Source organism: Muscardinus avellanarius, assembly GCF_963383645.1.
Source record: "Muscardinus avellanarius genome assembly, chromosome: 16".
NCBI lineage: Eukaryota > Metazoa > Chordata > Mammalia > Rodentia > Gliridae > Muscardinus > Muscardinus avellanarius.
In genome coordinates this window covers 50060531-50082578 of record NC_137802.1, presented here as the reverse complement: position 1 = coordinate 50082578, position 22048 = coordinate 50060531, and the positions used below count along the sequence as shown (strand labels likewise).

General features: G+C 53.0%; 1 protein-coding gene across 1 annotated transcript; it reads right to left on the bottom strand.

Moving 5' to 3' along the window:
* Positions 1 to 2163: 2163 nt before the first annotated feature.
* IGFBP4 (insulin like growth factor binding protein 4) lies at positions 2164 to 14868 on the bottom strand (the record flags this gene model as incomplete). The annotated part of the gene is made up of 4 exons (XM_080713798.1): positions 2164 to 2298; positions 6376 to 6510; positions 7246 to 7403; positions 14520 to 14868. The coding sequence occupies 4 exons, from the start codon at positions 14866 to 14868 to the stop codon at positions 2164 to 2166; spliced, it is 777 nt and encodes a 258-aa protein (XP_080569924.1).
* Positions 14869 to 22048: the final 7180 nt, after the last annotated feature.

Genomic DNA, 22048 nt, shown 5'->3' with positions numbered 1-22048 from the left:
AAAAAAAAAAAAAAATCTCATACAACCTTTTGCCAAGGGCTCAAGACCAGAGCTTTGGGAAGGGGACTGGAGAGGAGGGGAATGGAAAGAGATACTTCCCCTCTATTTGGCTTAGGGAACTAAAACTTAATCTTCAAGCCGCACCACTTACTGCTCTAGCATGCTTCGACCTGGGCCCCAGAAGGAGGGAGCGTTAAAAAGCGTGGCCAGGGGCCCAGAGAGCAACTCTCAGCGCCACTCTGTTCTTTATCTCCAGCGGCAGGCAGCAGCCTGGTGCTTCCAGGCTGATGGCTGCAAGGTGCACGGCTGAGATGAGCTAGAGACTTGCTAGGCTACCCGAGAGACTGCAGCCAGAGCTGGAGATGCGGGTAGCACAGGTGGTAAGGAAATCAGGGGCCAGGGAGCGCCTGTGGAACAGAGGTGCCGGGGCCCCTGGACACACACAGGAAGGTATCCCCCAGAAGGCAGCAGATTCAGCACATGGCGTCTCCTGGGTGGCTGTGACCTCTGCAAATGGACCCCCATGTAAGAGATCAGCCCGTTCCTGCACATACACAGAGGTGCCGGAGCCAAAGGGGCGTTAGGGGCCAGCCAAGAATCTGCATGGGCGCAAATTCCGAAATAGGGGCGGGCTCTAGAGTCTAGAGCCAAGTCCAGGGTATCCCCACGCCCGACCCCTCAGAATCAAACTTCAGCACAACTCCCCACCCGCAGTCAGCAGTCTGGATGTCAGAGCTGTGGGATGGTGTGCAGAGGAGACCCCCCCCTTTCCCTAATTGTGGGGAGTATTCCCCCCAACCCCCAACTAAATTAATAAATCAAATCCAGATACAAACCCAATGTGGCCCATGCCCTAGGAAACGCCCAGCTCCACACACCAGCTCCACACTGCTCGGCCCACCACGGGTCTGGGAACCCCTTGCAAAAGGCCTGAGAAGAGAAGGTTGGCCGTTCTCCGACAGGCAGGCAGGACTGGGGACCACGCAGTGCCCACTCCTCTCCACCCCCAGGGTCATCCTTATCTCTAACTGTAAATAAATCAGCCAAACACAATGATCTGGACAGTTTTTGGTTCTGTTTCGTTTTGTTAAAAAAAAAAAAAAAAGAAAAGAAAGAAAGAAAGAAAAGAAAAGACATCGCAAGCAATCAGAGCAGGTCCCTAGGTCTCCTTCCATCCAGCAAGCCAGAAATGCTCAGAGAAGTAGGGACGTATAGGGCGAGCAGTGTAAGGGAAGGAGATACAGAAAGGGAGGCAGCGCCACAGGCTGTGAGCCCCTAGAAAGAAGAGTCACTCTGGTGACTTCATGGCCGTGACCACAAACAGGCCAGACCCCCATCCTCCAGCTGCGGGGCCTCGGCTCCTTCAGGCATGCTCAATCCAGTCTTGCTTTCTCTCTTCCCTCCTGACTGCTCCGGGAGATGGCCCCTCCTCAGAGCTCTCTGCCTTGAAAGTCTTCCTGGGACCCCTGGCCCTCCCCCACAGAGGGGATCAGCAGACAGTAAAACACCTGGACCCCAAGGTGGGTCCCTGGGGTGGGTCTGTCCCCAGGTCTGTCCCTGGGGTGGGGTGGGGGGTCTGGGGGAAGAAGAGCAGGGGAACTGGGCAAACCTAAGCCTTGGGAGCCCGTCTGGGTCTCATGGCCCTTGAGCCATCTGCCACCTTAGATTGAGGGTGGGGGGACAGTGGTTGACGCTGATGTCTCTTTGTCCTCTCTGATTCCGGGAATGAGATTTCTTTTCTCCTACAGGCTTTCGCTCACCTTTTAGGAGTGGCTCACATGCCAGCAACCAGAGGAAATCAGAATGAGGGCTCCCAGGGCTGAAAACTAGAGCTGGCACGTAGTATGTGGCCAATAAATGTTTTTAGATGGCTGAATGCATGAATGAATCCAGGACTGATTTGGAAACACAACAGGGCTCCCTGTGGCCGCTCTTAGACCTCTTGGGCTATCTAGGCCCAGAGAGGACACTCGAGGCTCCGACTGACCCCAAGGGCATGCTCATGCCCACAAACACACACGCACGCACACACCCCACCCCAAGGGAAACTTCTGGGTCAGAGGCAGAGCTGGAACCCCGAGTCAGATTCCATTCCAGGTCAACTCTGCAGCCCCCAGAGGATGGGGGTGCAGGGGCCACTGAGCCCCTGCCTGCTGGCAGGCCTCACTCTCGGAAGCTGTCGGCCAGCTGGTGGCAGTCCAGCTCCCCCTTGGGCTCCAGGCTCCCCGGAAGCTTCACCCCGGTCTTCCGGTCCACACACCAGCACTTGCCGCGCTGCCCATCCAGGGCCGGGTGACACTGCCAAGACAGGGGCGTGAGGGGTCAGATCCAGGCAGGAAAAGCCATCCCAGAGACCCGCCCATCTCAGCCCAGCCCCTGAGGGCCAAGGCTCTCTCTAAGCACTAGTACCCTGAGCTCCCTGGAGCCAGGAGGCTTAGTCAAGGAAGGGACCACAGAGCATGGGGCAGTCAGGGCCCTGGGGTTTAAAGGGGTTTAAAGACACAGCTGGATGTGAAAGGCAGGGTTCATGTTGGAGATGTTTCAGGTGTGTGTCCGGACTGAGATGGAACTTTAGGAATGGGATTAGAGCCGAACATGGTGGTGCACGCCTATGATCCCAGGGGCTCAGGAGGCTGAGGCAGGAGAATGGAAAGTTCGAGACCAGACTAGGCAATTTAGTGAGATCCTGTCTCAAAATAAAATAAAAATTTAAAAAGGGCTGGCAACATAGCTCAGTAATAGAGTGCTTACCTAGCATGCACAAGGCCCAGGGTTCAAGCCTCGGTACAATAAAAAGAACAGAGAAAGCCGGGCGTGGTGGCGCACGCTTGTAATCCCAGCATTCGGAGGCTGAGACTGGAGGATCGCGGTTCGCGGACAGCCTCAGCTACCTAGTGAGGCCCTCTGCAACTCAGTGAGACCCGGTTTCAAAATAAAGAATAAAAAATAGGGCAGGGGGTGTAGCTCGGAGGTCGAATGCCCCTGGGTTTCATCCCCAGACCCGCAAAAAAAAAAAAAAAAAAAAAAGAAAAGAAAAGAGAAAGGGGGAAGGAAGGAGAGAGGAAGGGAGGAAGGAAGGAAGAAAGGAAGGTAGGTAGGTTATATGTTAAGAACAGGATACAAGTTGGGGTTAAGGTAGGATTAGGATGACTTGCAGTTGAGTTAGGAATTACAATTAAAGCTTGAGTTGGGTCAGGTCCTAAAGAGAATCAGGATAAAGATATAGGTCAAAGTCAGTACAACCAAAGTCGGGCTAAAGTTTGGATCAGAATTAAACAGAGGGAGCTGGGGTGTAGCTTAGTGGTAGAGTGCTTGCTTAGCATGTAATTCCCAATACCAGAAAAAAAAAAAAAAAAAAAGGCCTAACTGTATAGTAGCTCAGAGGTAGAATGCCCTTGGGTTTAATTCCTAGTAGTTAAAAAAAAAAAAGCAGTAGGGGTGGGGCCAAAGTACATTTCAGAGTCAGATTTAAAGTTAGAATAAAAGTTGGTTTAAAGATCAGAATTGGTCTGGGGGTAAAGGGTCAATTTAAAATTTTGTGGGGTATGGTGGCACAGGCTTATTAATCCCAGTACTTAGGAGGCGGAGACATGAGGATTGCAGGTTGGAAGACAGCCTCAGCAAGTAGTGAGATTCTCCTCAATCTAGTGAGACCTTGTTTCAAAATAAAAATAAAATAGGGCTGGGAGTGTAACCCACAAAATGCCCTTGAGTTCAATCCTCAAGACCACAGAAAAAAAGATAATAAATAGATAAATAAATAAACAAAATTTTGATAAGGAATCACAATTTGCTGGGCATGGTGACACATACCTGTAATCCCAGTAATAAGAAGGCTGAGGCAGGAGAATTGCAGGTTCAAGGTTAGTCTCAGCAATTTAGCAAGGCCCTCAGCAACTTAATGAGATCCCGTTTCAAAATAAAATAGGGCTGGGGGTATAGGTCAGAGGTAGAATGCCCCTGGGTTCAATCCCCAGTACTGTCAGGCATGGTGGGGCACGCCTGTAATCCTCACACTTGGGAGGCTGAGACAGGAGGATCGTGCAGATTCAAAGCCAGCCTCAGCTACTTAGTGAGGTTCTTAGCAACTTAGTGAGACCCTGTTTCCAAATAAAATATAAAATAGGTCTGGGAGTATAGCCTGGAGGTAGAAAGCCCCTGGGCTCCACCCCCAGTACCACCAAAAAAAAAAAAAAAAAAAAAAATCCCAATACCCAAAAAAAGTCACAATTTTTACTGTGATTAAAAATTGGGCATATGCCTGTAATCCCCATAATTCAAAGACGGAGACAGGAGGATCACAAGTCGGAGTACAGCCTCAGCAAATAGTGAGACTCATCACCTACCAAGACCTTGTTTCAAAATAAAAATAAAATAGGGCTAGGGCTGTAGCTCCAAGTTAGAATGTCCCCTGTTCAACCCCCAGCACCACAAAAAAAAAAAAAAAAAAAAAAAAAAAAAAAAAATGGGGAAGAAAATACACATAGAATAATACAACACAAAAAGTAAAAACTAAAAACTGATACAAATTCTGGACTTCAGCTAATAATAACATATTAATAGTGGTTCACAACTGCATAAAATATACCACGCTGATGTGTGGTATTGGTAACAGGGGACTCTAAGGTGAGCACGCAAAAATAGGAACTGTACTTTCTGCTCAAATTTTTACGCTCAAAAAATAGCCAATTTTTTTTAATTAGAAGGGAAAGATTAAAGAGCTGAGATGAAGATAGAATTTGTGTTGGGGTAAAGGCTGGGCACAGGCCAGGCACTGGTCTGGCCCTCCTTGTGCCTGCTGGGATCCGCGGACCCAGGGGCGGCCTGTGCCCTCCCACGGGGGCCTCTGCTGGCCAGGTGGTCCCCAGGGTGCAACTGTGTCCACAGCACATAGAGTGAGGGGACCCATGTGCTTATGCCCAGTAAAACTGGAGGAGACGCAGGCCGGGACTGCCCAGGCTGCACCCAGCACTAGTCACCCAGACACCTTGTCCAAAGACGCCACACTCTCAATGAGCCAGAGATGGGCTGCAGAGGCCAACCCTCCGGAACAGCCCAGCCTCCTGCGAGCTTGTCAGGGGCCGCCTGACAATTTTTCAAGGCCAGGAGGGAATACAGAAGCTGCTGCCTTCCCACCCTCTCGCCTGCCCCTCCCTCCTCTGCTTCCACTCAAGGTGCCTGTTTCAGATGCCAGGTCTGGCTCCAACTCCGTTCTTTTCTCTCCGTGTGTATGTGTGTGTGTGTGTGTGTGTGAGAGAGAGAGAGAGAGAGAGAGAGAGAGAGAGAGAGAGAGAGAACACAAGAGAGAGAGAGACAGACACACAGATAGACTGACTTGAAATTGAACCCTGGGGCATTCTTTTTTTTTTTTTTTGCAGATCTGGAGATGGAACCCAGGGGCATTGGACCTCTGAGCTACACCCCCTGCCCTATTTTTATTCTTTTTTATTCTTTTTTTTTTTTTTTTTTTTTTTTGGTGGTACTGGGATGGAACCCTTCTACCTCCAGGCTACACTTCAGACCTATTTTATATTTTTATTTGGAAACAGGATCTCTTAAGCCAGCAAGGCTGGCTTCAAACCTGCACAATCCTGTCTCTGCCTCCCAATCGCGGGAATTACAAGCGTGCGCCACCATGCCCGCCTTATTCTTTATTCTGAAACGGGTCTCACTAAGTTGCGGTGGGCCTCACTAAGTAGCTGAGGCTGTCCACAAACCTCGATTCTCCCGTCTCAGCCTCCCGAATGAACTCCGGGGCATTCTACCTCCGAGTTATACCCACCACAGCCCTATTTTACTTTTGCTTTTGCAGCAGGGTCTTGCCAAGTTGCCAAGGGTCACTCTAAGCTGCGGAGGCTGGCCTAGAACCTGTGATCCTCCTGTGTCAGCCCCTCAAAAGTGGGGATTGCAGGTGAGCGCCGTGACGCCCAACCATTCTTGCTGTGCCGCCGTGGTCCTGCCCCTCAGCCAAGGGGAGGGTGCACTGACTTTCCTCATGACTTGGGCCCTCGAGGCCCTGAGGAACTGTCAGACACCAGTGACAAGGAATTCCTAGGACTGCAGCAGGCTGAGAGGCAGCAAAGGCAGACGGGGAGTCTTTGGGGGAGACAATGGAGAGCAGAAGAGTGCTCTGTGATCTGGGCCAGCCAGGGGGCCCTCTGACTCCTCTCTGGGTCCCAGTGCCTCCATCTCCAAAAGGAGGGAGGCAGGCAGAGTAAACTGAGGATCCGAGGCTGGGGAGGCCGCAGGGGGTCAGTTTGGGTTGAGGACCTTCCCCATTCCTAAGATCTCTACCAGGGACCATCGGGCGCGGAGAGGCCAGGGACACCTCGGGAGGGGAGGTCAGGGCTGAACAGCCAGGAGACGGAAACCCACCTGTTTGGGGTGGAAGTTGCCGTTGCGATCGCAGTTGGGGATGGGAATGATGAAGAGGTCTTCGTGGGTGCGGCTCTGCGAGGCGGCCAGCCGCTCCAGGGCCCGATGCAGCTCACTCTGGCAGGAGCCCTGGGGCTGGAGAGGGGAGGACAGAAGTAACTACTCAGCAGAAGGGAAAGAGGAGGGAGGACCGGGGCTGGGGCTCACAGATAAACAGGCTGAAGGCCCCTAAACAGAGGGTCAAGGGCTAGAGGCGAAGCCATGGCAGGCCCAGAAGAGGCAAGGCAGCTGCTCAGGACTATGGGGCAATGGTGGGGAGAGCAAAGGGACACGGAGGAGCACTCTAGAGCCAAGGACCCTCCAGAGGAAGGGCATGAAGTCAGGGACCCGGGCGGGGGGGTCGGGGGTAGTGCTGTGGGGCAGGGGGATTTCTGAGCAGGAAAGCTAGACAAAATCATACAACTAAGGTCTTGTGAAACCCAGGCACAGGTCCATCAGAATCATGCATCCAAAAGGACATTAGCCAGACCCTGCAAGGCCCTCTGCTAAGGTCAGTGTTAACCCTTTTGTTACTAAGGTCTAGAGCGGGGAACCCAAAAGAAGGGCCTAGGAACACCAAAGGGCTTGGGACCCTGCCTTTTACCCATCACCACAGAAGCATTTCGGTATTTAACAACCATTTCGGCTGTACCAACGCATACAGCTGATGAGCAGGAAAGGGATTGAAAGGAAAAGAATAGGATTCTCTCTAGGCCCAGATGACGTGCACCAGCTGCATCTCGCACTCAACAGGCATCCAAGGATGTTTGCTGAAGGAACAGAGTTGTCTCTGGTGTGTGGGGGGTGCACTGTGTGGCTCAGGGTCCTCACCACAGGCCGGGTGTCCTCCCGAGGTGCCCCGATGACTTTCATCTTGCCCCCGCTGGAGCTGCGGTCCCGCAGTTTGGCGAAGTGCTTCTGTAGGCACCTGCGGTCGTGAGCACTGCAGGGGCTGAAGCTGTTGTTGGGGTGGTCACCTTCATCCTTGTCTGCAGGCAGGACGAGAAGGGCAGAGGTCGGCATCGGAAGAGACAGGGCTTCAACACCGGCCTTCTCCTTATCGGACATTCCCCAGCCTGGTACTGGAGAAAAGCGAGGGGGCCCGGAAGGCGGGAAGAAACCAAAGCAGCCCCCCGTCAACGCCCCACATCCCTGGATCTCCTCAGGAGACTATTCCTCTGGAAGCCCTTGACTTGTCCCTCACCCCACCCAGTCCAGCCCTCAGATGAGTCACCATCTACAGCTGCCCACATGGCAGGAGAATCCCCTCGGCCCTACAGGGAGGTCTGAGGCAGACAGGAGGCCCTCTACCGGATCTGGACCCCCTCTCCGTATCCCTCTCCCAGTAGGCTGGCTCTTCCTTTCTCCTTCCCAGCTCTTTCCAGTGCTTGGCTGAGCCTGCCAGGGGGGTCCCCAGGGCCAGAATCAGACTTTCCATGAGTGAAGAGAAATCTGGCCCCAAAGACTCTCCCTACTGCCTGGGTGGGAGTTAGTGTGTGTGCCTGCGTGGGAAAGCATGTGTGCATGTGTGTTTATGTGTGTGCACAACACCCTGTGTAGCCCTAGGTCCAAGGGAACAGCTGCACACATCCCTTCAGACCTCTACCTCGAAATGATCCATCCCTAGTTAAACTTCAGGCTCCATCGTCAGAGTCAGGGCACGGGGCCTCTGGAGACAGCAGTACCCCATCCGTGGGCTCTCCTGAAGGTTCTCTCTAAGCTCCAGAGAAACCCTATCCAGGGGACCCCAGCTATAACAAGTTCCTGCCTCCAAGCAGCCAGAGCTGGGATTCAGGGCTGATCTGGAGAAGGAGGCTGGGTTGGAAGACCTCTCAGCACATCAGAGCCACCTCTGAAATGCTCGGGCTTGGCAGCTCGCTGTGGGCCTGAGTACGGAGCCCCTGCCAGCATTCCAGATGTTGGCAGCCAGACAGGAGGTTACATCTGGTTTGCGTCAGGATTTTTTTTTTCCTAAGGAGCTAGCAGGTTCCTCCACGCGTGGCAGCCATCCCAGAGCTGCCTCTGGGTCAAATGGTATTTTTTCTGCCCAGTCGAAGTGGAGGCAGGGGTTGGGGGAGTGTTGGTTCTTCTATTTTCTTCTTCTAATTTGAAGGATGTGAGGATGGGGAGGAGCACGTCGACAAAGGGAAACCAGGCACGAAGAATCTAGACCATCAGAAAGTCTTTGTCAAGATCCCACACCAAAGGTTATTCGGCACCAAGAATGGAAGATTTTGCAGGCAAGCAGAGGGCTAGCTTGGAAAGAAGACTCAAAGGGAAGGGATAAAAGGAGCAGACAGAAAGAATTCATCCTCCTTCTGCACATGAAGCGGCCCAAGGACAGTCCTGAGACGATCCCAGCTGCCCAGCAGGGTCCAGAGTCAGCCAGGGAGGAGACGCTACAGCAAGACCACGGAGCCAGTACCAGCAGCACGGGGGAGACCAGGGCGTGCCAGGGGAACCATAGAAAGATGCACCCTGTGCCCTCAGCTAGGAGCCAGGGAAAGATCTGGAAGCCAGGCCCTTTCTTAAGGATCCTCTCTGGCCAAAAAGATTCAGCTGGCCAGCAACTCCTCTCTCTTTCTCTGTCCCGACCCTGCTCAAAGCCCTGAGAATAGAGTCAGACGGTTGCAGGGGTGTAGACTGGAGCTTGGGAGTAGACAAAAAGAGGGAACAAAACATCTCAGAAGAGGAGTACTGCCAGGCACGGTGGTGCACGCCTGGAATCCCAGTACTTGGAGGCTGAGATGGGAGGATCATAGGTTCAAAGACAGCCTCAACAAGTAGTGAGACTCTCATCAACCTAGTGAGACCCTGTTTCCAATAAGAAATAAAATTGGGCTGAGGGTATAACTTGAAGGCAGAATGCCTCTGGGTTCAATCCTCAGTACCACAAAAAGATGAGCACCGAATCTTTTAAGGACAGAGACCCCCGCCATTCCAGCTGGGTAAGGCTGGAGGAAATCTCCAACACTTGTGGGCCCCAGCCCAGGCGCCACGAGCCAGGGGGCACCCTTCCCACCCAGAGGCTTTGATTCAGCCTGAGTGTGCTTTCTTTTCCCCACCATGAGGGAAAGTGTGACTTTATACCAGGGATTCTTAACCCTCCTAGTGAATGGGAAAAAATATTCTTGGCTCAAGGAATTCAAGGAATAAGGAAACATTTTCTTTTTCTTTTACTGTGTGTGTGTGTGTGTGTGTGTGTGTGTGTGTGTGTGTGTGAGAGAGAGAGAGAGAGAGAGAGAGAGAGAGAGAGAGAGAGAGAGAACGGTACTGGGGATGGCACTCAGGGGCATTCTACTTCCAAGCTACACCCCCAACCCTATTTGTTTTTATTCTTCATTTTGAAACAGGGTCTCACTGAGTCTCAAAGGGCCTCACTAAGTAGCTGAGGCTGTCCTTGAACCACTATTCTCCTGTTTCAGTCTCCCAAATGCTGGGATTACAAGCGTGCATCACCACGCCCAGCTAAGGAAAGGTTTTCTAAAGAATGGGGTTGCTGCACGGGTTCAAGAGTCCCCCACCTGGGACAGGCGGCCCCTTGGCATGGGGGGAGAACTTTAGAGAGAGACGGAGCCTTGACCACAGCTGTGCTTTCCAGTCTTGCTCTATGAGTGGAGACTCACAAAGACCACCCCCAAGGGATCGCCCATGGGTACCTGGGATGTTCACTGTCAAGGCAGAGGGGAATCCTGGAAGCATAACCTCGGCTCTTGTGCAGAGATGGCCCACGTCACGCAGAGCGGGTTTATCTAGGCAAAGCTGAGCTGGTAGCCTGCCTGGCTTCCCACTGTTGGTCTCCCCACAACCAAGCCACCGATCCCTAGTTCATATCTAAGTGTAGAGCAGAACCCACCAGATTGAGAGAGTAGCTCCTTACTTACTGATCTGGGGACACAGGTATACAGAGTAAGTCCGTACCTGCCCACTTACACACAAGACAGGCTGGGACTCAAGAATCGCAGGTGTAGACAAACAATCATGTTTCCAAGACACACACTGGTCCACGCAGGCAGACACATGCACTCTGACCCTGTCTTGGTCAGAAACATGGGCCCAAAGCAGGGCACACTGACTTCCCTGTGTCTCTGTATCATATTTTGTTGACTTTCCATTTAATCTGTAACTTTTACTTGCCCAACCTTGCTTAACTGGCAGGCTAAGGAACCACCCCAGCAACCACCCCTAGGCACCAGGTTTGGGGAGTAAGGGTTATGGTGCTGGATGTCTTGAAAACATTAACGCCCCAGTGCCATTTGCCCTGGCTATGCCCTCTGCAAAAGTCCCAAGGCCCCGGGTCCCGTCTGTACAGGAGCTGGATGGAGTCAGACCCCTCCCTCTGAAAGATTTGACCTTTGAGAAGATTGTTTGAAAGATGAAACTTCCAGGGTCTACTCGATCTTCTCCAGACCCCTGCTTGGAGCCAGGCCAACTGCCATCCTGCCGTGGGAGAAGCCTGCTCCGAGCTCCAGCAGCAACAAAAACAAAGAGCCCAGAGGAAGAAGAGGCCGCACAGCTTGGGCATCAGCAGCTGCAAAGTTTCTGCTGTCTGATTCACCCCATGATTTCCACTCAGCTCCAGCCCCTGCTCCTGCGAGATACTCAGGCTACGAACTGGGTGGCCCCAAATACAGAAGTTTTAGCCATGATCCGTAGGGTCACCAATCTCCCCCATCTTTTCCTTCTTTCCCTGGACTCTGGCTGGGGAAGCCGAGCCCTCCTGTGCCAGGTGCCAGGCCCTTTCTTTTTTTTTTTTAAGATTTAAAGAAGTTTATTAGAGAGAAAATAGAAATACAGCCCCATGCCAAAATGGCATGGGGCGGGGGGGGGGGGGGGAGTGATTCAAAATGAATACACCCTCAGGCCCTTTCTTTGAGGTGTAGCTTAAGGGATGTCTCCTCACCGTTGTTCCAGATAAAGCAAGTGGCTCCACCCACCCCATGTATACCGCAGAAAGAGCCCCCAGATCAACCAGCCCTTCTCAATGCCTCGGAATGGTCCCCTCAACTTTGCTCCCTTGCCCTAGTGGCCCCCAAAGTCCCAGCAACCAGCTTCTTCAATGCCATCCTTATGGCTCCAATATTTGGAGCCTTCCATCCATGACAGCCACACACCCCAACACTGTGAGACAGGTCCTGTTCCCATCCTCATCCCATAGATGAGGATACCGACATTGCCTGCGTGGAGAAGAGGCAGCAGGTGTCCTCTCTGACACTCCTGTCTTTAAATGGAAAGGCTTCTGATAGCCAAGGCACCAATAATTTGGACTTTGCCAATCCTAAAGAAAAAAAAAATGCTAAGCAGCCATGCTCCTCCTTCTCCCTCCCCCAAGACACAGAATTTCTGGGAAGGCCCTGTTCCCATGACATGACTGGATTCCCAGTACTGAAATAGGGGAGGACAATATTTGCTGCGTTGACTAAAAATTAACCCAGCTCGCTTGTTCCCTAACCCTGTCCCGGAGGGACCCAGAGTCCGGCTTCAAAACTCCCCATGCCAGGCCTGGTCTCCCCAGTGGACACTCTGCCAGCTTCCACAAGTCAAGGGTCAGGACCAGGGCCCAGAGTTGTGGACTTCTGACGCACATGCCCACCCCTGGCTGTCTGGGAAAGAAGGGCAGGACTGGCTGGAGATGGGAGAGACCCCACCCTGGGGCAAATAGAAGGTAGCTGAAGCATGGCAGGTCAAGAGAGGGAGCGTGCCAAATGGTCATCCTCCCCAGCACCGCTGAAGCTCAGCCCCAAGAGGGAAGCACAGAACTACCACGTGAGCTGGGCCTGGTGGTGCACATCTGTAATCCCAGCACTCGGGAGGCTGAGACAAGGGCGATCCTGGATCTGAGAAGAGCCTCATGGTGGGACTCTCAGCCACCTAGAGAGACCCTGTTCCAAATAAAAAAACCAAAAAGGCTGGGGGTGTAGCTTCGAGGTAAAACACCCCTGATTTCAATCCCAGTATCACACATACAAAGAAAAGAGTAGGCTGGCACCCTCTATAAAGCTATTCCAAACCAGAGGGCCCAAGCCTTGGGACCTATGTGGGAGTCACTTGTTAGCAGTGTAAGGCTAAAGAGGATCGAGGGTACATGCCCATCTTATCTCACCCTGTGGGGCTGCTGCAGGTGCACTCTAGAGGGTGCCCCTCCCATGGTGCAGTGTGGCCCAGGCTGTGGCACAGGGGTAATGGCTCAGAGGTCAGAGGGCTTAGGCATAGCTGCCCAGTAGGTACCTATGTTCCCAGTGTCCTCCTAGCGCCCCCTTTTCCCTCTTCCTATATCTGCATCAGCGATCTGGGTGAAGGACAAGGCCAGGAAGGGGGTCACTAGAGACCTGAGTCCTGTAATCCCAAGCCACCCCATTCCTAGACTCTTCTTAAGGCCAGCTGGCATTATGTCCACAGGACAATCACAAACCATTCATGCCAGGCGATCCCCTGGGAGGATCCAGTTTTTCTTCACTGGGCTACTGCTACCCAGAGAAGACGCTCAGAGGGCTCTCCTGCCTTGTGTTCAAGTTGGTGGGAGAGAAGGCCATCGGCCCTCCTTGCCTGCTGCCGGATACTCGCTGGCTGGGGAGGGTGGAGAGTCAAAGGGGAAGGGGCCCTGTTGTACCCAGGGACTCAGCACTCACTCCCAATGTCACTGCCGCTGGTATCTCAGCCCCAAGATCAGCGACGTACTCCCCGAGATTCCCCTCCCCAAGAACCGCTGGGTGCCAGGCTGGCATTTCTCCTAGAATGTTTTCTGCTGACCCATCTCTCCCTGCCCAGGGTTCAGGAAGGGCAGAGAGGCCCGGGGCCCAGACCCCTGGAGTCCTCCTCCTTCCTGTTTTCCCTGCATCCTGCTCTCCTCCAGCTAACAAGCTACCAGAGAAATGAGGAAGTGGAGCCGTCTGTGAAGGAGGGCAGGAAGCACGGGGCCGGAGTCCCAGCATCCGGACTGTAACAATGGAAGCTTCAAGCACCAGGAAAAGGGAGAGACACTGGCAGAGAGGCACGGGGAAAGAGCAAAAGAGTCAGGAGGGAAGGAGAAGCAGAAACAGATGCACAAAGGCAGAGCCAGTCCGAAGGCAACAAACGGAGGCAGACACAGAAAAAGAGCGGGACGAAAGCGAGAGGAGTGGGCCTGCAGGGAAAGGAAAACAGAATAAGCTACAGAAAGAGAAAGAAACTGACCGTGTGCAGAAGACGCTGGGAAAAAAGAGAACTCAAGTCTGCTGTGAAACCAGAAGTTGAAAGGCACAGCAGGAAACAACAAAAAAGCAAAGGAAGGAAGGAGAGGGCTGGAAAAGGTTAGAGGGAGAAACTGAGAAACGGACAAAGAAAGTTTAAGGATGAGGTGAGGACAAAGGGCCTGCCTCAGCCTCTCTCATCTCCACTGCCTATCCTGCAACCCCCAGGTTTCTGAAACCCTGGGTTAGGAGCCATCTCTCCCTGCCCTGGGGCAGGAAGGGCAGAAAACATCTCTTCTGTCACCTCAGATGGCACCTGCCAGGAGAAAGAACGAGAGCCTGCCTGACACCAGGGCAGTGCGGGAGGCTGGAGATGGAGGAGCCAGGCTGGGGCAAAATACCCCTGTCCCTCCACCCACCACGCCCTCTCAAACAGCAAGGGGGCCTGGCCCCAGGCTTTGGGGAAGGGCAAGTCTGGCGCCCCTCACCCCCAAAGTCCCTCTGATTTGCAGGTCCCACTCCACCACAGGATGATGTGAAAAAATCCCATTTCCGGCTCCTGGAGTTCCACCTGTGGCCAGGGAGAGGGCTGGGCCCCTGACCGCTGACATGGCTGGACCAGGCCACTAGATTTGTCACTCTTGCACCGGCAGCCAGGCCTACCATTAAGACTCAGCTTCCCAAACAGGCACCGCGGGAGGCTTGAGGTGGAGGGATGCCACAAAGTTCCCCTTGACGGTGGCAACCAGCGGCTGGGAATTCAGTAGCAGTTTCCTTGGCTGAGTCTGTCCCAAGCCAGTAGGGCCCTGCCACGTACCTGCCTGTTCCTCAGTTCGCTGGGGATTTTCAAGGGCCTTCCAGGCCAGCCAGAACCGGGACGAAGCTGCTGGAGGGACAGAGCCCTAGGAAGTGCGAGGGAGGGCAGGGAAGCCTTACCAGAGGGCTGCAGGCTCTCCTGGATGGCCTCGATCTCCGCCAGCTCCATGCACACGCCTTGTCCGTGCATCAGCGTGTGCAGGGGCTTCTCCACCCCCCGGGGAGGGTAGCATCGCAGGCCGGAGCCGCAGCGCGGGGTGTACACCCCGCAGGGCATCCCCAAGCCCAGGGCGCAAGTGGCGCAACAGCCGCAGCCGGGCTCCCGCACCAGCTCGTCGCAGCCCACGGGGGGGCGGCAGCGCGCCAGCTTCTCCTCGGAGCAGGGCGGGCAGTGGATGGCTTCGTCGCCCAGGATCGGCCCGGGCCCTGCGGCCAGCAGCAGGGCGGCCACGAGGCAGAGGGGCAGCATGACGGAGCGGGGACGGGGCGCGGGCGTGGGGCGCGGGCGGGCGGGCGGGCGCAGCGGGAGCTCGGGGTGGCGGCGCCCAGCGAGCCCGGAGGAGCCGACCCGGAGGGCGCGGGCGCGGGGAGACGGGGCGGCCCGGCTGGCGGGCAGGGGCGCGGCGGGGGAAGTTAGCAAGCGCGCCGGAGCGGAGCGAACCTGGCCGCCGAGGCGCTGCGCCGCATCCTCGGCCCGGCCCGGGAAGGCGGCTGGCGGCAGGGGGCAGGGGGCTGAGCGGCTGCCCGGGACCGGCTCCCCGGACTTTATACCGGCCCCTGGCCACACCCCCAGCGCCTTCCCCGAGGTGGGGGAGCCCCGGCGGGCGAGGGGGAGCGGGAGAGGCGGCCGTCAGGGGGAGGGGGCGCTGCCCAGAGCCGCCGCGCCGCCGCAACATCTCAAAGTCCTTTGCTCCGAAGAAAGACGCGGCGCCTTTGGGAAGCGATGGCGGGCTCCGGGCGCATCTCTGAACAGGGCCCAGGAAGGGGGACGGGGAGACGGACTACTGCTTGGTCCCCTCTCCGACCTCGGAGGATTCTTCCCCAGCCTTAAAGAGGCTGCCCTCCATCTCCCGCTAAGAACCTGACCTCCTAGTCTGGACACCAGCACCTGCGGTTTTTGTCTCCCTGACCAGAGTCCTTTCCACCCCATTCCCGCGCTTGCGGTCTCAACCGTTGGAGACCATGCTGGGTGAGGTGGAGCAGGGCCTACAGTCACCTAAGGAGGGCCACGGAAAGGCCTGGTGACCCTAAGACACTACTAGGCTCTCCCCCTTGCCCCTGAGAACCTCTCCACTTTAATCTCCCCAGGGCCCTTGGGATGGACCCGGGTGCATCCTGCCTCTCCAGGATGGAATCAACCCAGCTCCTGGAGAGAGCGGTGCCAAGCCTCTTCCTGGTTGGTTCGCTGAGGTCTTCGTCTACTGCCCACATCTGCTCCTAGAGGGAGACTGGCCTGGGAGGTTGCCCCCGGTGATGCCCAGGTTGCTTATTGAACAACTCCGGGGGGGGGGGGGACGACTGTCGTTGTAGTCATTGTATATGTGTGTAGTCGTTGCAACAGTTTCTCAGCAGGTAAGAGTCAAGGATTTTGAGGAAGGAGTGCCTTTTTCTAGCTCATCCAGTGCCACTCCAGTGCCACTCTTTGGGAGATGGTTACCCTGGCTCACTCCTCCATGAGAACATCCTGGTACCCATAACCCACCCTTGTGCCTTAGTCCTACTGGGATTGGAAGGAGACCTAGAGTAGCATTTGGAGCAGAGACCCAGCCATCTCCTAGCTGCCCCCTTCAGGTCCCCCGATACTCACCCATCCTCCCCCCGCCAAGCTTGCTGCTACCCTGGAGCTGGCTTCAAGGCAAGGGTGTTACCCACTGTGGATTTGTTTGGGCTTGGCCTTGAAAGCTGAGGAACTGCCAAGCTGAAGCGAAATTCATGGACTCCTTCCTGCCTCTTCTCCCAAGGTGGGGGTCTTTCAGCCCCACACAGGTCGGGACACCTCCTGCTTTCTGCAAGTGCAGGCTGACCCGGTGATTGGAAGAGGGAAGCTGGAAGTCAGACCTGTGCGAACCAAAAAGTTGCGAACTGACGGCACCTACTGGCAACTCTCAAGACTGCAGAGGGCCGGGGAGTTTAAGGCCAGGGGACAAGATTCTAGGGTTTGTAGGTGAAGTTGGGTCCATTCTGTCCCATCTGGCTTTGGAGAAGGGCAAGCAGAGCCAGGTTCCTCTAATCACTAGGGGAAGCACAATCCGTACCTGATTCAGAAAACTGGCCCCGGACCCCATTCCCCTCCTTCATCATCGCTAGACCCATTTCCATCACCAACTTACTCAGAGAACTTGGAGTTTGTCCCTAAGATGGAGGTAGATCATCACTCATTCCATCTCTTAAAGGTTTTTTTTTTTATTGAACACCAATCATACACGGGCTTTGGGCTCCATCCTGGGGACAGAGAGATGGCCAAGTCTACTCTGTGCCTCAAGGAACTCACTGCCTAGTAAGAGAAGACAGGTGTGGAAACCAAATGATTGTAAGAAGTGTGCTGTGGCCTGGGAGCTGTTCTGTGGGACACTATGGGAACCCAGAGATACAGTGGTTAGTTCTACATACAGGACTTGGAATGCCTCCATTGAAGAGGTGGCCCTTCTATGGCAGAGAAAAAGCCCAGGTGTCAGCATAGTCAGACTGGATGGGATTATAAACCCAGTTTTCTCACTGAGAAAATATTGGGGACCCTAAAACAAGTTAACTAAGGCCTTGTCTGGAAAATAGGACTTTGCAGTAAGAGAAACTTGTGCAAAGTGCCCAACACATGGTAGAAACCGAGTGTTTTCTCCCTTCTCTTCTTGTCTTGCTAGAAACTGTGGCTGGAGATCCCTGGTGGCAAACCTGTGCCCCCTGCACTGACCTAGAGGCCATCAGAAGGCTGGGCTTAGTGTCCCCCACCCCCAGCTTGGAATATTTGGGAAAGAGAATGAGATTTAGAATCAGAGGGCCTAGCCGGGCGTGGTGGTGCACGCTTGTAATCCCAGCATTTGGGAGGCTGAGACAGGAGGATTGCAGTTTGAGGACAGCCAGAGCTGCTTAGTGAGGCTCTTTGCAACTCATTGAGACCCTGTTTCAAAATGTTATCCCCGCACTTGGAAGGCGGAGACAGGAGGATCATGCAGGTTCAAAGCCAGCCTTGCTGGCTTAAGAGATCTGTTTCCAAATAAAAAATATAAAATAGGCCTGGGAGTGTAGCCCAGAGGTAGAAGGGCTCCATCCCCAGTACTACAAAAAGAAAAAGAATAAAAAATGGGGTTGGGGGTGTAGGTCAGAGGTGTAGGTCGGAGGTAGAATGCCCCTGGGTTCCATTCCCAGTACCACTAAAAAAGAAAGAAAGAAAGAAAGAAAGAAAGAAAGAAAGAAAGAAAGAAAGAAAGAAAGAAAGAAAAAATAGGGCTGGGGGTGTAGCTCAGAGGTAGAATGCCCCTGGGTTCTATTTCCAGTACCGGGGGGGGGGGGGGGGGGGGGAGGGAGAAAAGAATCAGGGGGCCTGAGTTCAAGTTGCAGCACTGCCACTTTAAGAGCTGTGTGACCTTGGACCTGCCATTTAAAATCTTGAAGGGTCATTTCCTCCTCTCCCCCTACTGTGCTTGGGCTCAAACCCAGGGCCTCAGCATACTAAGTAAGCACCCTACTACTTACTGAGCTACACCCCTAGCTTGTCCTGCCTTCCTTCCTTCTTCCTTCCTACCTTCCTTCATGGTCTTGCTAAATTGCCCAGGCTAAACTCAAACCTGGGGACCTTTTGTCTCTGCCTTCTAAGTAGCTAGGATTACAGGCATGAGCCACCATGCTGGACCCAACCATTTAAAAGAAAAAAAAAAAAAAAGAAAAAAAAATATATATATATGAATAGTTTTTAATATTTATTTTTGCCATGCTGGGGATTGAGCCCAGGGCTTCACACACACTAGACAAGTGCTTCCCCTAAAAGAGGAACTCTTTCAGAAAGAGTTCTTGTTGATACAGTTTCAAACCTCTGCTGGAACCAGGCATGGCAGACAAGCCTGTAATCCCAGCACTTGGGAGGCTAAGACAAGAGGATCTCAGGTTAGCAGCAGCTTAGCGAGACTCAAGACTCAGCAACCGAGAGAAATCCTGTTTCAAAAACAAAAAATAAAAAGGGCTGGGGGGTGTGGCTTGGAGGTAAAATACGTGTGGATTCCATCCCCAGTACAAACAAAAACAAAACTCTGCTGGGCTCAAGTTGGTCTCCTTAGAAATAGGAAAAAAGAGAACTAAGCCTGGGGGGGGGGGGGAGGGATGATTTCTGCCCTCAGGGAACCCCAAAAATGATGGACTTGCCTTAGAAAGCATCTTATCTGATAGACTGGAGTGACAGCACTTAATAAGCACAGATCTTGTTTTGTCACTTCAGGAAATAGCTGCTATCATCATCCTCTCTAGCCCGGGTGGGCGCACGCTTGTAATCCCAGAATTTGGGAGGCTGAGACCAGAGGATCGCGGTTCGCGGACAGCCTCAGCTACTTAGTGAGGCCCTCTGCAACTCAGTGAGACCTGGTTTCAAATAAAGAATAAAAAATAGGGCAGGGGGTGTAGCTCGGAGGTCAAATGCCCCTGGGTTCCATCCCCAGACCTGCAAAAAAATAAAAAATAAAAAAACTGAAAGGGAGACACAGAGAGGTACATAACTTATTCAAAGTCACACCATAAGTAAGTGGAAGAACAGGGATGTGAACCCAGGCACTCTGGCTCTAGAGTCTGCACAATTAACCCCCATGCCTTCCCAAACACCAAGAGTTAGAGGACTGTGACACAGAGTTCATGCTTGGCTTGGGAGTCAGGCCGAGGTGACATTGGTATGGGACTAGGTCCCAGACCTCCTCATACCTTTGGCTTCCCAGTCCTCTCCCGACTGCCCTGGGCCATCCGTTGTCTCCCTGAGGAGGGGCGCAGCTCCCCTCATGTCAGCTGACAGCCGGGTCCCAGGCAAGGCATCCCCTGCAGTGGTCCCAGGTGGGGACTGAGTGATTGCCCATCGGTACAGCCACCTTTCTGCCCACTGGGGTCTCATCCGGAGAGCCAGGAGCCCCACAGTGCAGAGGAGTGTCTGGCCCCAAAGGCTAAAGCCCAGGTCCTCCCTATAGGACTAGTGGCTCTAGAGCGAACACCAAAGGGGCTGGGGGGCAGGGGGCAGGAGACTAGCCCATCTGCAGTGGGGCTGGCCAGAATCTGTTTTCATATCTCCAGAACAGCCAGCTCCTCTTGCCGGCTTAGTGAATACTTCCTCTTCCTCGGCTTCAGTCTCACCACCTGCACAAATGGGGGAGGGGACCTTGCTCAACTGTGAAGCCCCTTCCAGCCTAGGAAACTGGGGCCTCTGGAGTCCTTTGCAAGGTGTGAGGCCCCTGGCTGATGTGGCTCTTAACCCCCCAGGGTCAGCACTATTTCCAGGATGACTGGCACCAGATACAAGCCAAGGGAAGAATGTCAGGCCCTGTGAGATCTCTGTCACTACTCAGAGAGGTGGCGAGGCTCACCCAAGAGCACACGGCTAGCAAGTATAAGCCCCCGGGACTCAGCCCTTCGCATGCCACCCCGCCTCAGCCACCAGAACCATGGACAGCAAGCTGCAGGCTCAGCTCTCTAGGAGTGGTGGTGCACCCTTGTAATCCCAGTACTTGGGAGGCTGAGACAGGAGGATTGCAGATTCACGGCCCACCTCAGCTACTCATTAGTAAGGCCCTCCCCGATTTAGTGAGACCCTGTTTCAAAATAAATAATAAAATATAGGGCTGGGTAGGATGCCTTTGGTTTCAAACCCCAGTACTGCAAAAAGGGGGGGGGGGTATCAATATACCAAATATACCAAATTTGTAAAAAATTTGTAATCTCACACATTAGTGAGATTGGTAATGATGCTTTCATATATGTACTTAACGTTATTTGTTTTGTTTTTGTGGTAATAGGGTGGAACACAGGGGCTTTTCTACCTCCGGGCAATACTCCCAGACCTATTTTATATTTTATTTGGAAACAGGGTCTCACTAAATTGCTGAGAGCCTCACTAAGTAGCTGAGGCTGGCTTTGAACCTGTGTGATCCTCCTGTCTCAGAGCCTCCCAAGTGCTGGGATTACAAACGTGCGCCACCACACTCAGCTTGGATTTAACGTTATTTGAACTGCTTCCTTCCTCTATCCTCCTTCTCCCCCTCCCCAATCCCTCACCCAATACACTTCTGCTATCCTATTAATCTCCTCGTTTATCTAAGGTCCTTTAAGTTTTCTACTTTCTCTCTAGCTTCCGTGTGTGTGTGTGTGTGTGTGTGTGTGTGTGTGTGTGTGTAAGTGTGCGCGCGCGCTACTGGGGATTGAACCCAGAGGTATTCTACCTTTGAGCTACACCCTCAGCCTAATTTTATTTTTTTTTTGGAAACAGGGTCTCACTAAGTTGATGAGTCTCACTACTTGCTGAGGCTGTCCTTGAACCTACCATCCCCCTATCTAGCCTCCCGTGTATTGGGATTACAGGCATGCGCCACCATGCCCGGCTGGCTCTAGCTTCTACACGTGAGATAAAACGTATACCCCTTTACTTTCTGAGACTGACTGAGCTCGGAATAATATTCTTTAGTTCCATCCGTTTTCCTGCAAATGACATAATTTTGATCTTTCTTATGGTTGAATAAAATCCCATTGTTTTACTTGTTTTGCTTTTAGTACTGAGGATTGAACAGTATAGGCATGAGCTACCACACCCAGTCTAATCTATGATTTTATTTATTCATTTATTTGGTTCTAGGGATTGAAGACAGGCATTCTGCCTCTGAGCTCCACCCCCAGCCCTATTTTATTCTTCATTTTGAAACAGGGACTCACTAAACTGCAGAGGGACTAAGTTGCTGAGGCTGGCTGCAAACCTGTGATCTTCCTGTCTCAGTCTCCCAAGTACAATTCAAGCACAACTCAGCTACTTAGAGAGGCCCTCCCGGATTATTAGTGTATACCACCATGCCCAGCTTATTTTGTATTTTGAAACAGGGCCTTGCTAAGTTGCTGAGGCTGGCTTCACACCTATGATCCTCCTTTCTCAGTCTCCCAAGTCCTGGGACTCTAAGTATGGGCCACCACACCCATCTATACTTTTTTTTTTTAAAGAAAAAACATTTGTTTAAGTTTATAGAGTGCTCATTTTTTAGTTGGACTGCCTAAGCTGGATTGCTGGCAATCAGCTCCAGATGTTAACATGTGCCTCAGTATCACCTTTTATTTATTTATTCGTTTATTTTTTTGTACTGGGGATTGAACCCAGAGGCACACTCGTAGCCTGATTTTTTTTTTTTTTCTTATTTGGAAACAGGGTCTCACTAGGTTGCTGAGAACCTGGTTAAATTGCTAAGGCTGGCTTCAAACCTGCGATCCAGATCCAGTCTCAGCCTCCCAAGTACTGGGATTACAAGCATGTGTCTCCACGCCCGGCTGATGTCATCTTTTATATCATGTAAACACCATATAGGGTGATACTATGAAAATTAAATGAATAAATGTGTGTAAAATGCTTTAAGTGGTGCCTGCCTTGTGGTAAGTACCCAATGAGTGTAAGTTATTGGCCCTGACCAGCCAAAATGCCTGCACTGACA